The 12,751-nt window shown below is 40.8% G+C and overlaps 1 protein-coding gene and 1 non-coding gene across 4 annotated transcripts in view; one reads left to right on the forward strand and one right to left on the reverse strand.

Annotated features, from left to right (window-relative positions):
* TERF1 (telomeric repeat binding factor 1) overlaps window positions 1-12,474 on the reverse strand; it is a 37,180-nt gene extending 24,706 nt beyond the window's left edge. The window contains exons 1-3 of one of the 3 annotated variants that reach the window (XM_066378885.1): window positions 12,175-12,301; window positions 11,210-11,297; window positions 8,114-8,209 (exon numbers count right to left, since the gene is read on the reverse strand). In XM_066378885.1, coding sequence (XP_066234982.1) covers window positions 8,114-8,209; window positions 11,210-11,240 — 127 coding nt within the window. In that variant the 5' untranslated portion in view covers window positions 11,241-11,297; window positions 12,175-12,301. Of the gene's footprint in view, window positions 1-8,113; window positions 8,210-11,209; window positions 11,298-12,174 lie in introns of all 3 variants that reach the window. The other 2 variants (XM_066378883.1, XM_066378884.1) reach the window with 2 other exon arrangements.
* On the forward strand, window positions 11,031-11,160 carry LOC136401650 (small nucleolar RNA SNORA17). Its single transcript, XR_010750667.1, has one exon. It is a non-coding gene; the product is annotated as a small nucleolar RNA SNORA17 (small nucleolar RNA).
* Window positions 12,475-12,751: the final 277 nt, after the last annotated feature.

A 12,751-nucleotide genomic window follows, 5' to 3' on the forward strand; every position in this document is an offset into this window, starting at 1 on the left:
AATCTGACATTCAGAACCTTCACTATAATCTACACATATCACTTATAACACTGGGGAACAAAATTTTTGTTGCATCCACAAAAACACTTGTTCTTATCTAATTCAAGTGTGCTGATCTCAAATCTGATACTAGTTTTTCTCTGTAAGCAACAGTTTTTTTGCAATTCAAGATTTTGGTTTTCATCTTATTGTAAAATTTTCAACATTTAGTTTAACATAATGAAGTAGCATGTCTTCTTGGTATCATCTTTGTGAAAATATAATAATTTATATAATGCAGTAAATACACTAATACACTAAAGGGTATGACTGCATCAGAATTTGTCTACAATTTCAAAATAGAAAATATTAAAACACTTATTTTAATCATAAAATTTGTGCAAAACTTATTTAAATTCTATTCAGGCAAAAATTTGCGTTTGTAGCTCTTGCATTTGTGTACTTGTTGAGGACAATCTCATTTGATGCTCCAGCAGTAGTCTGCCATCATATTTCTGTCCCATCGCCCCTGATAAAACTCTTCCACTGTCTTCAGATCTTGATGAAAGCGTTCTCCCTGCTCATCACTAACAGCTCCAAGATTTCTGGGAAACTTATCAAGGTGACTGTTCAGGAAGTGAATCTTAATGCTCATGTTACATTCAATGTCGCAGAAAGCCAACAGCATCCTTTGAACCAGAAGTTCATAGTTTTCTGCTTTTTTGTTGCCAAGGAAGTTCTTTGTAACTGCCACACTGCCATGCTGCTTTCTCCTCCTTATTCATCTTCCTGGCAAATTCGTCACGTGTGAGGGTTCAAATTTGAGGTCCATCAAATACACCTGCTTTTATATTCTCAAAAAACAAGGCAGGAAGAGCAGAAATAATATGTTGAAAGCATTCACTTTCTCTATTCAAAGCCTGAACAAACTGCTTCATTAAGCCAAGTTTGATATGAAATGGGGGAAAAATGATCCTGTCTCGATTAACTACAGGTTCATTCACAATATTTTGAATCTCTACTTCCTGAGCTTCACGTTTCGGCCACTCCTTCTGTGTCCAGAGTTTCTACCGAGCTCGGCTGTCCCACAAACACAGAAAGCAAGGATATTTCGTGAAACCTCTGTTGTCCTAGCAGGAAATTTACCATTTTAAGATCCACACAAATGATCCAGTTATGCTCCTCATACTTCAGAAAGTCGAGGACAACTTTTAAGTCATTATAATCTTCTCGCAGATGAGTTGAATAACCAATTGGAACCGCTGCATAGAACACATTTCAGACTCCGCTTAGAGCTGTCAAGAAATAGCTGCCATTCTGTTGGACTGTAAGTGGTAACACCTCGCTGGCTGAGAAGACTACTGATATCATGACAGTAAACAAAGTATTTGTCTTCGGAAAAAAAGTCCACAAAAATTTGTTCACGTTTCCTGAAATGGGATACTTTAGCTAACCGGTGAAGTACATTCTTTTCTTGAAGCCCGGAGGCTAATAAACTCAGCTGCTTTCTTTGATAGGCCCAAATCTCTTACTAAGTCATTCAATTCAGGTTGACTAAACTGCTGAGAGGTTAATGACTGCTTGGCATCAGAAGAAGACCCTTCAGATTCTACAACCATTTCCTCATGCATCTTATCAAAATACACTTGATCACCATGTTCACTTTCTTCATCCTTAGAAGAAATAAAACCATTGAAAACTGGAACCGGGAGTGTCTCAGTGTGGGATAGGTCGTATTGCTGAAGGAATATTAGATTATGCGATCATATGCCGTTTTTTCTTGCCAAAGCCCTTTGTATGGATCAGACAGAAATAACAGTCACTGCTGTGGTCCTTAGGTTCACACCAAACCATGGGAATACCAAAAGGCATTCCTTTGGATTTTCCTTTTGTCCAGTCATGAAGCATTTCCTCACAATTATGACACACAATATGAGGAGCCCAATTCTTGTCTTGATCACCAAGGGGAACTTGAAAATAGGCAATATATGCACGTGTCACAAATGATGAAATATTGCGCCTTTGACGTTGAAGTGTGTAACAGCCACATATATAACAGAAGGTGTCAGGACTATTCTTACATTTACGCCTACTCAAAGAAGCCATGATTCTATCTTAAAACAAAATAAGAGGGTGTTTTAATCAGATAATTTTTTACATTTAAAAACAACTAAAATTATGTAAAAGTGATATTTGTAAAACATTATTTGCCTTGTGGTTATGTTCAATCCAAGAGTCATTGCCCTTTAACTCCAATTTAAAAACTAATGCATGCCATTAACTGTAACAAAAAGAAATTAAAATTGCATAAAAACTAGAGCATGCACCAAAAAATGGACTTCAGATTTGGAATCAGCAATACAGAAATATATAGAAAAAGTTCTAAAACCTCATGCAACAGAAAATGAAAAAATAATTTTTCCCCAGTGATTCATTCACTCAGTAAATACTGAGCATTCACTATCTCACTATGTGTAAGCACTTGACTAAGAACTGAGAATGTCTCAGTGAATAAGGCCATATTCTTGGGATGCTCAGAATGCTAATGGCAAAGACAAACAATTTAATGTCAGAGTAATAAGTGCTAGTAAGGAAGAAAGGGTACTAGGAATCAAGGTGATGCGGGAGAGACCCTCAAGTAGGGTGGTTAGGGAAGGCCTCTCTGGGGAAGTAACAGGAGCTGAGGTCAGCATAATGTGAAGCAGAAGCAGCAGAGATCTACAGAAAACATTCCCCAGGGCACAGCAAGGACTAAGGTCCCCCGAGTGGCAGTTTGGTTTTCAAAAGACAGACAGGAGGCCAGTCTGCTAAGAGCAGTGGACATGTGGGATGCATGTCATCAGAGATGATGGAGGTGGGAAGTAAACACCTGTTTCAGAACTTTGGATGTAGAACAAACAGGATTTGCTGTTGGATGTAGACTGTGAGGGAAAACCAGGGACTCTCAGGTTTAAACAACTGGATAAATGGTGCTGCCACTTACTAACATGGGAAGCCTGGGTGAGAAGCACGTTTGCGGAGTTAAGCATGGAAATCAAGAGTTCTACTATTCAAAAGGCAATAAATAAATAAAAACAACAAAAAAAGTTATACTATCCAGGTAAACTAGTTTATTCCTCTCATAACTAATGATTTTGTTTTGTCTAGAATACTATTTTCACATGCTGATGTAATCCATCAATCTTCCTAGGTTTAGAGCAAACTCTACCTTCCTGAAACCCTTGTTACTCTAGCTAAGTGTTGGGAAATTCCACCATTCCTATTTGTCACGCTTTGCAGTCTTTTATACTTATCTGAACAGTCCTATAAACATTTAAGTCTTGAAGGCAGAAAACCTGACTCTAAAAAGCATGACTGTATTTCTAATTTTGAGTACAGGAACAACATAGTATATTCCTTATATTCCTCTCAATCCCTATAGTTCCTGGTACATTAGTAGTTCCACAGCAACTATGTAAAAATAAACATACTCAAGAGGATTGTAAATGGCTTATCCTTTTTTCCTTTGTAAAATTAGAGGGACTGTGCAATTTAATATCAGCAGATTCAACCTTTCCTACTTTATTTCCTGGGGTTCTATCCTGATTGTTTAATCAACTTTTTAGATATAAAAATGTTTATTCATATTCTAAATGTCTTTATGGCTCTGTGGTAGGTTTTTAGGATACAAACATGAAGAAGAAAGTTTCTGCCCTTATAGAACATACATGCTAGCTACAAAGGAAGACATGAAGACAAACCAATCTAACTGGTACTTTACTAGAACTATATAGGATGGTTGAAAGTCAGTTTACAGTTGTTTTTATGAAAAATTATATAACCAACAAATAATAATACATGAATAAACTGTTTTGCATACTCACAACTGTAAACCTACATTTGCCTTATATTATGCAGTGGTTTTCAACCCTACCTATACCTCACAATCATCTGAGGAGCCCAGAGATTGACTTCATTAGTACAGGGTAGAGGCCATGCATCTCTTTTCTAAGAGCTCTCTAGGAGAGGCTGGTGTATTTGATGCACAGAGCTCTAAGGGTTACTAGAAGAGAACCCTTCATGAAAGAGAAACTATCCTAACTATGACATTAAGAATGGAGTCCTGACCAGTGGTGGCACAGTGGATACAGCATCGACCCGGGATACTGAGGTCCCAGGTTTGAAACCCCAAGGTTGCTGGTTTGAGCACGGGCTCATCTTAGCTTGAGTGTGGGGTCACCAGCTTGAGCATGGGATAATTGACATGATTCCCTGTCACTGACTTGAACCCAAAATTGCTGGCTTGAAGCCCAATGTCACTCACTGCCTTGGCTAGAGCCCCCCAATCAAGGTACTTATGAGAAGCAATCAATGAACAACTAAAGTGACACAACAAGTTTATGCTTCTCATCTCTTTCTCTTCCTGTCCCTCTCACTCTCTCTAGAGCAAAAAGAAAAAAAGAAAAGAATAAAGAGAAGATAGTCAAGTGAAGAGAACATTTCAGAAGATGAAAGAGTAGAAGGCAGAGGTGCACAAAAATATGCACACTCCTAGTTAACATTTATTGAGGCCCTACTATGTGTCAGGCACTGTGCTAAGTACTTAACATGCAGTAGCTCCTTTGTCCATAATTTATCAGAGTACACAGTATTATTAACCTTGTTATTAAACCTGACATCTACAGAGATTACACAGCTAGCAAGTGGTATAAGCAGACACCAGAAGAACCCTAAAAAACTACTTACTGTGTCTCAACAAAGATGTGTTTCAGGAATAACAAGATGGCTGGTATGAACAGAGTACATGCAAAGCAGTGAAATCAAAGTGCAAAAGGCGACTGCCCTAACACTTCGTGCTTATTCACTTCACAGCTGCTTGCTTTCTGTTCATACTCATCTTCCTTAGTAAGTCTTCCTGACTGACATTATCTAACCCTTCTCACTAATCTACCTTCCTTCTTACAACTGTGAGACACAGAAAAAATGACATTAGATCTTAATTTAAAAAAATTTATAGTGTAGACCTTCACTTTCAGGTAAGACACTTTCACTGCAACTAGAAAAAATGGGATAAATTGCAGTTATGTTGCTCCAGGCATGGGGCAGCTGTGGCAGCAATGAGAACTTGATGAGCTACAGCTCGCGCGAGAGTCCTGCAGTGAGCTGACGGCCATAGCTGTTTTCTTCCTTGCACTCGTCTGCTGTTCAGGCTGAGGATCCAGTCTACTCCATGCAGGGAGAGCTTACTGGGGGTAAGAGACACGAGAAAAGCTTCTGGTGGTGTTCTTGGGGCTAGTTTGGTGGGCTGGAAAGGAAAACTGAAAACACAGGGTATTTTCGCCCACAGGACATTTGCCGAGTTCTGGGGCAGTGGAAAAAGTTGGGTGGAAAGGTAGGGGAATCTCCTAGAGATGCAGATGTTCACCGTGAAATGCCAAAGTTGTGGGTTCGATCCCATGTCATGCAGGGGATTGAACACATACAAGAATCAACCAATGTGTACATAAATAAGTGGAGCAACAAATCAATTTTTTTTTTATTTCTCTCTCTTCTCCCACTCCTCTCTCTCTCTAAAATCATTTTTTTTAAAAAGAGAGATATAAAGTCCCAATGAAGGAGAAGCCAACATTTCCTCTTCAAAACATTTGCCATATTTTATTTTTTTTTATTTTATTACAGAGGCAGAGATAGACAGGGACAGACAGGAACGGAGAGAGATGAGAAGCATCAATCATTAGTTTTTCGTTGCACGTTGCGACTTCTTAGTTGTTTATTGATTGCTTTCTCATATGTGCCTTGACCGCAGGCCTTCAGCAAACCGAGTAACCCCTTGCTGGAGCCAGCGACCTTGGGTCCAAGCTGGTGAGCTTTTTGCTCAAGCCAGATGAGCCCGCGCTCAAGCTGGCGACCTCGGGTCTCGAACCTGGGTCCTTCTGCATCCCAGTCCGAAGCTCTATCCACTGCGCCACCACCTGGTCAGGCACGTTTGCCATATTTTAAAGCTCTGTGTGGCGGGAGACTAAAGCTAATATGGTAGCCACCAGTCATATGCAGTTTCTGAGCAGTTAAAATATGGCCAGTCCTAACTGAGATGTGTTTTAAGCATGAAATACACACTAGGTTTCAAAGACTTACTGCAAAAAAACAGAACAAAACAAAACAAAAAACCACCAAAAAAAGGAGGTAAAAAATCTCATCAACATGTTTTACAATATACTAATATGTTGAGAATGTTGACACATTTATTTTAGAAATATTGGGTTAAATTATATCCCACCTACTTTTTTCTAATTTACTTAATGCATTGTCCCCTTCATCATGGTAAAGGGTCCACTGTTGTCTCCTGGTACCTCTTTTGTCTTGAAGTCTACTTTGATACAGCACACTACACCTGCTGTTCTCTGGATGTCATTTGTTGGGGCATCGTGTTCAGCCCTTCATTTTCCTACTTTACTTACGTAGCTGTTATACAACTTCCTGTTACACACAAGATTCACAATACATTTCTATCAGGCAGTGCTGCTGTTAAGTAACCACTAGAAAAAATGCAGAAGATTGTGTATAGTTGAAAATCCAATATAGAAATTAAAATAAAATTTAAAATGCTGTCTTGCTTAAGTCTATTACAGTAAAATATATTTATTCTTGATAACTAAACTGGCCTATTATATCTAATGATGTGTTGTAGAATCGTGCACCTAAAATATGTATTTTGTTAACCAGTGTCGCCCCAATAAATTCAATTAAAAAGGAAAAAAAGACACACCTAAAACAGGATCCTGGTGAATTTCAAGATTAAATTTGGGACGACACACAATGTCTGGATTTTCTCCACCCTTTTTGGGGGAGCAAAGGTAGGGGGAGAAACTAGATACACTGAACAACTGCTATATGTGAAGCATAGCCGGGCACTTTAGAGTATTTTCTCACATTTAATTGTAAAACAACTTGTTAACAAGCACATTAACTTATGGTCTGCATGGTCAGAAATTCTCCAGTTGTGGCCACATCAGCCTGTTTTCTTCTTCAGCCCAGGACCAGATTACCGTCTCCCTCACATCCATTCCGTCTCTCTGCCTCTAGTCCTATCCATCGGTGGGCCTGGCACTGAGTCCAGACTGAACCTCACCCCAACACAAAGCATACATGAGCCAGAGCTGGACTAGTGAGGGCCATGAGAGTGGCCAACACACTGGGATTTTCTTTTTTTTTTTTTTTGTATTTTTCTGAAGTTGGAAATAGGGAGGCAGTCAGACAGACTCCCGCATGCGCCCGACCAGGATCCACCCGGCATGCCCACCAGGGGGTGATGCTCTGCCCATCTGGGGCGTTGCTCTGTTGTAACCAGAGCCATTCTAGCACCTGAGGCAGAGGCTATAGAGCCATCCCCAGTGCCCGGGCAAACTTTGCTCCAATGGATCCTCGGCTGCGGGAGGGGAAGAGAGAGACAGAGAGGAGGAGAGGGGGAGGGGTGGAGAAGCAGATGGGTGCTTCTGTGTGCCCTGGCCAGGAATCGAACCTGGGACTCCTGCACGCCAGGCTGACGCTCTACCACTGAGCCAACAGGCCAGGGCCACACTGGGATTTTATGTAATACAACATGTCAGTAAGTAAGCAGTTTCATGTAAGTACTGCCTATTTCTTGGGAATATTGGGAAAGTCTTTTATAAACCTTGATAATTACAATATCAATATGTAATTATTTTGCATCAAAAGGTCCTTTAAATGACCATGTTGTAATATCAGTCATTGTTGATAAACTGAATTAGGAATGCCCCTTACAATCTAAAATGAACTTTGGGAACAGGGGAGAAAGATACCATAATTATAAACCAGATTCCTTTATATAAATAAGTGAAGTTCAAGCAAAAGGCTTCCACAAAAGTCACCACACAAATTTACATGAGAAGCTCCACTGTAGAGTCTGTGGAGCAGGGAACCCCGCAGCAGCAGCAGCAGCAGAAGCGGATGCTCTAAGAAAATGGACTGGATTTCTTTCACTTGCTTCAGCCATGCTTGTGTGGAGCTGTCCATGACTCATACATGTGGGCAAATCCTCATCAACAAAAAGCAGCTTCTATCTGCTTCTCCACACTGCCTCACCTTGACACATAGACTGCAATATTCCCAATATAAGATAAAAACACCTCCTTACCAAGGGTTTTTCCTGCTGCAATTCTTGTCAAAAACTGACAAATGTATACAGTTCTCAACTGATAAGCTGTCAGACTGGGTAATCCATGAATAATAGCTGAAAAAAAGTGAATATTAAAACATTAAAAAAACCAAAACCAAAAACCCTGACCAAACAGTGCTTATGTGGTTTATTGAGAAAACATATTATAAACATCATGCAAAAATTACAATAAATTTAGAGCCATATGCTTTCATTTATAATTTTGAAAAAATCAGAAAAACAGCAATAAACACTAAAATAAAACTACATGTTTAACATGTAGAATAATATTTAAAAGCACTTTCACAGGTAGCACGCTAAACTAACAAAAAGGGAAGTTTAGATTCAAATTATAAATGTGTCAAGTCATTATCTGGAAGCTTGTTTTAGTCCTTAAAATTCCTAATATTACAGGAAAAATTTTATATTGTTTCTGTCAAGGTTTCAGTTAAGTGTGAGTCTGTTCAGTTTACAAAGCTATATTTTACCAGCCAGGGCATTAAAAAACACATTTGTTTATACTATTTCCCTAATATCTGAATGCCCAACCAGATGTCCCACTAGCCAGTGAGTCTATACAATGGTAAGCCATAATCCTGGATCTGGGTGAGCTTATAACCCTGTAGCAGTGAACGACAAATGACTGAACAACTAAAGTAAAATGTGGAGGAAATGAAAAAGCTAAGTATAGAAGGCTATGGGAAGCATATAACAAACATTATATCAGGGAAGGCTTCTCTGAGGAAATTGTGTTTCAAGACCTAAAGGTACTATTATACTTCACACCTAGGGCTTACAAGGTGTATGCAAAAACCGGGAAAAAAAAAACAACCCAAAAAACACCAGTCCTGAAGCCTCCAAGCAGATAAGACAAATAAGTAAACTTCTTCAATTCTAAAATGCCATAATCTTACACTATACTAGCAATTATCTGAGTCAAATATAGCCATATATAATAGGCTTCAAAGACAGCACAAAATTTAAATAAAATTTAAACAACACATTCAACATTTCCTGAACACCTCCTCCTTCTAGCCAGCATTAGGGACTGATGACTGAATAATGAGATAGCCAGCCTGTCCCAGTCCCTCACGATGGTTTTAGTCAAAGACACAAATTGGTCTTCCTACCTGCTCAGCAAAAAGCAAAACAATATAAACCTATTCTGACTGAACCTGCCTACTTGCTTTTTCCATACCTGTGACTTCAAACACTTCTGACAGAAAAATACATTAGAGAAGATCTAAAGACCAGTGACAATAACTATATTTGAGCACTTATTTTAACACCAGGCACTACTCTAAGCACTTTATTACACCAGGCATTTTCTAGTGGGGGTGATTTTGTGCCTTAAGGAATATTTAGCAATGTCTGAAGCCTTTTGTCATGAGTGGAAGGAATGCTAACAGCACCAAGTGGTTGAGGTCAGGAGAGCTACTGAACATCCTACAATTCCCAGGACAGCCCCACCCCCACTTCACCTCGTGCCTACACAGAACAAAGAATTAGGAGGTCAAAACGTCAACAGTGCTGAGGTTGGGAAACCTTGCTTTATACATGTCAGTTCACTTGGTTCTCTCGATAGCCTTATCAGGTAAACACTACTATTATCGCCATTTTACAATTAGGAAATTGATGTAACAAAAGGGTAAGTACTTGCTTCAGGTCTTACAGCTATGAGGCTGCAGAGCCAGGAATCAAATTCAGACAATTTACTCTCGAGTCCATACTCTTAATCACAGCCCCACACTGCTTCTCATGGTAGGAGACAGGTTAGAAGTAACCTGGAAAAGGCATCATCTAAGAGAGAGGGTATGAGAACAATTCTAAGTTGGAATGAAAGAACCAAGAATTTTCTCGAAAGCTTCAAGTAGTATATTTTTACAATATTAAAAAGTATAGTAAAAGAAATTCTATAAGAGAAAGGGAGTCCTTTCAGTCAAAAATTGGAATACAGGGGCAAAGCTATGTTCACAATTTGCTTATGTTCCACTGATTAGCAGTGCAACTTGAAAAAGTTTCCTCTCTCTGGGTTTCTGTACCCTTAACTTGAATAAAATGGAAGTGGCCTAGATTATTTCTTGGGTCTTGAGCTAGAACCTTGAAAAGGGGTTTTATGTTTTTCATGAATTTATTTTTTAGAATGGTTATAAACTTACAGAATGATTGTGAAGACAGTAGTGGTCCCACATACCCTCCCACCCAGTTTCCCCTACTATTAACATCTTACATTAGTATGGCATATATTAATGAACTGACATTGATATACTACCTAAGGTTCATGCATTATTCAGATTGCCTTATTTGTCTGATTTTTTTTTTTTCCTCATGATTAGACTGGGGTTAAGGGGTTTGGTGAGGAAGACCATAGAGGTAGTTCCATTTTCGTCATATCAAGGACATACTGTCAACAATCACTATTGATGGTGACCTTGATTATTACCTAGATGAGGTAGTTTGTCAGATTTCTCTACTGTACAATTACTCTCTCCCCCTTCCATACTGTATTCTTCAGAAGAAAATCTCCATGAAAAGCCCACACTTAAGGAATGGGGAAAGGTTCTTGAATTGGATCATAACGTATGGGTCTGGGAATTCCCTTAAAAGAGTTTAAAAGCTGTCAATATTTCAGGTTGCTTAACAATTTACTTCTCTATATAAACTAAGATTATTTGCCTAACTCATGGGATTGGCATGAAAATGAAATGTGTCAATATGGGTTTCTTAACTATTTAATTTTCTATTAAATACTATGTTGGAAAAAAACACACTAGCTTGGGCTACATCTAGCTGCAATAAGTTGAGTGCTAATTCTGCAATAAATACCAGAGCATCTGTCTTCATTTCTTGAATAGGATCTTTTCTCCTTTCTTTTCTTGTGTTTCAAACTGGCCTCACTGCCCCTAGAAGTGCTGCAGATGTGGCTGCTATGTCATATTTGCATCTTCAGATGGCAGAGAGAAGAGAAGCTTGTTTACATTCAGCATTCTGGCCCTGACCATCTGGATAATGGAGAGTCTGACACATGGAGGAAAAACAAAAACAAAAACTGGCTTCACCCAGCACCTCACTCACCTTCTCCCTTGTACTCCACTCCCTTAATCATTAAGCCGCCAGGACAATGAGGCTGTGGTCATCGCCAAATAACCTTAGGAACAAAGCACTGACCACAAAAACAGAGTTTCAGTCAAAGTAGAGATAAGAGCTAGGCCTCCAGTGTGTTTCAGCTCCAGGCCCAGAAAAGCAGGGAAACCAGAGGAACCCAAGCTCGGCTGACATCAGGACCAGCTGCACTCCTCAAACACCCTCTACAAGCACCTACAAGTCAAATAGAGCCCAGGACCCTACCTCCTTTAGCTACCACGGTTAAAAATGTTTCCCCTATCTAACCCATCCCCTGGAAGCCATCCGGAGCCAGGTCTCTGAGCATTAAGCTCATCTGTCTTTGGGCTTGGGCCACTTTATAAAAAGAAACCTGTCGTAATGGGCTTTGATGCGCGCAGGCAAACGGACTACATCTTCCTGGTACCTTTCAATAAGCCAGGCTGGTCTTCTCTATGGATTTATGTCTTTGTTCACCAGTCACGGGCTGTAAATGTCTAGGCAGCAGATTTCAAGACAGTGACTTGGACTCTGAAGCCCTCAGGTCTGAGCTACAGGCCGAATGAGGTAGCTCACAAGGTAACTGAAAACACCTGAGTCCAAAGAAAAACCGAGATAAGCGCCAAAAGAGAGAAAAGGAATTAAGACACCGCCTTAGGTGCGCTTTTGTACATTTTAACTCATTTAATCCCGTATCACCTCTAAAGAGGGTCTTATTCTTACTTTTCTCAGAAAAACAGAATCGGAGAAAAACTGAGCTCACAGTAGGAGGATGTGAGATTCCAGCCAACGGTTCCACCCGAGCCGCGGTCCCCAGGCTGTCCTGCGGGTCGTTTAGGGGGACAGCGCTGCCAGCCAGGCCCCCGCCGCCAGCCGCCCGGCTTCCCGCCCACTCCCGCTCCGCCGCGCAGCCTCCCGCCCGGGAGCCCGGCACTCACCCTCCGCGCTGTCTCGGGCCCGCAGGAAGTCATCGGAGCGGCCGTCGCGGAAGGCCCGGCACAGAGTCAGGCAGAGGAAATCCAGCATCCAGCCGGCAGCTACCGCCTCGGCCTCCGCCACCAGGCCCGCGTCCTTTTCTTTCTCGGGGACCCCCATCTCAATCTGGAAGTCAAACTGCTCCTGATCATCTCTCGCCATTTCCCACAGCCGCTCCTCCGAGGGGCCCGCATCCGCCCCGTCTGCAAGGCCCCTGCAGCTCGGGAACGCTCCAGCACCGCATCCCGCCATGTTCAATAGCTGGCGCGGGTTTTGCCACTTCGAGCGCCGGGCTGCGATTGGTTCGTGCTGGAGGGCGGAGGCGGTGACCAAAAGGGCTCTTCCGCCGTGAATTCACCAATCACCACGATGGGCTTGAACCTGGCTTCTGATTGGCCTAAACTTGCTGCCTCCTACAGCACGAACCAATTACTGGCCCGTCTAGCGGGGGCTTTTTTATATTTTCAAATATATATATATATTTGAAAATATACAGCATATATATATACTGTATATTGTTTTATGCAAAAAAGATCTAAG

The sequence above is a fragment of the Saccopteryx leptura genome, chromosome 3, assembly GCF_036850995.1.
Source record: "Saccopteryx leptura isolate mSacLep1 chromosome 3, mSacLep1_pri_phased_curated, whole genome shotgun sequence".
NCBI classification, from domain to species: domain Eukaryota; kingdom Metazoa; phylum Chordata; class Mammalia; order Chiroptera; family Emballonuridae; genus Saccopteryx; species Saccopteryx leptura.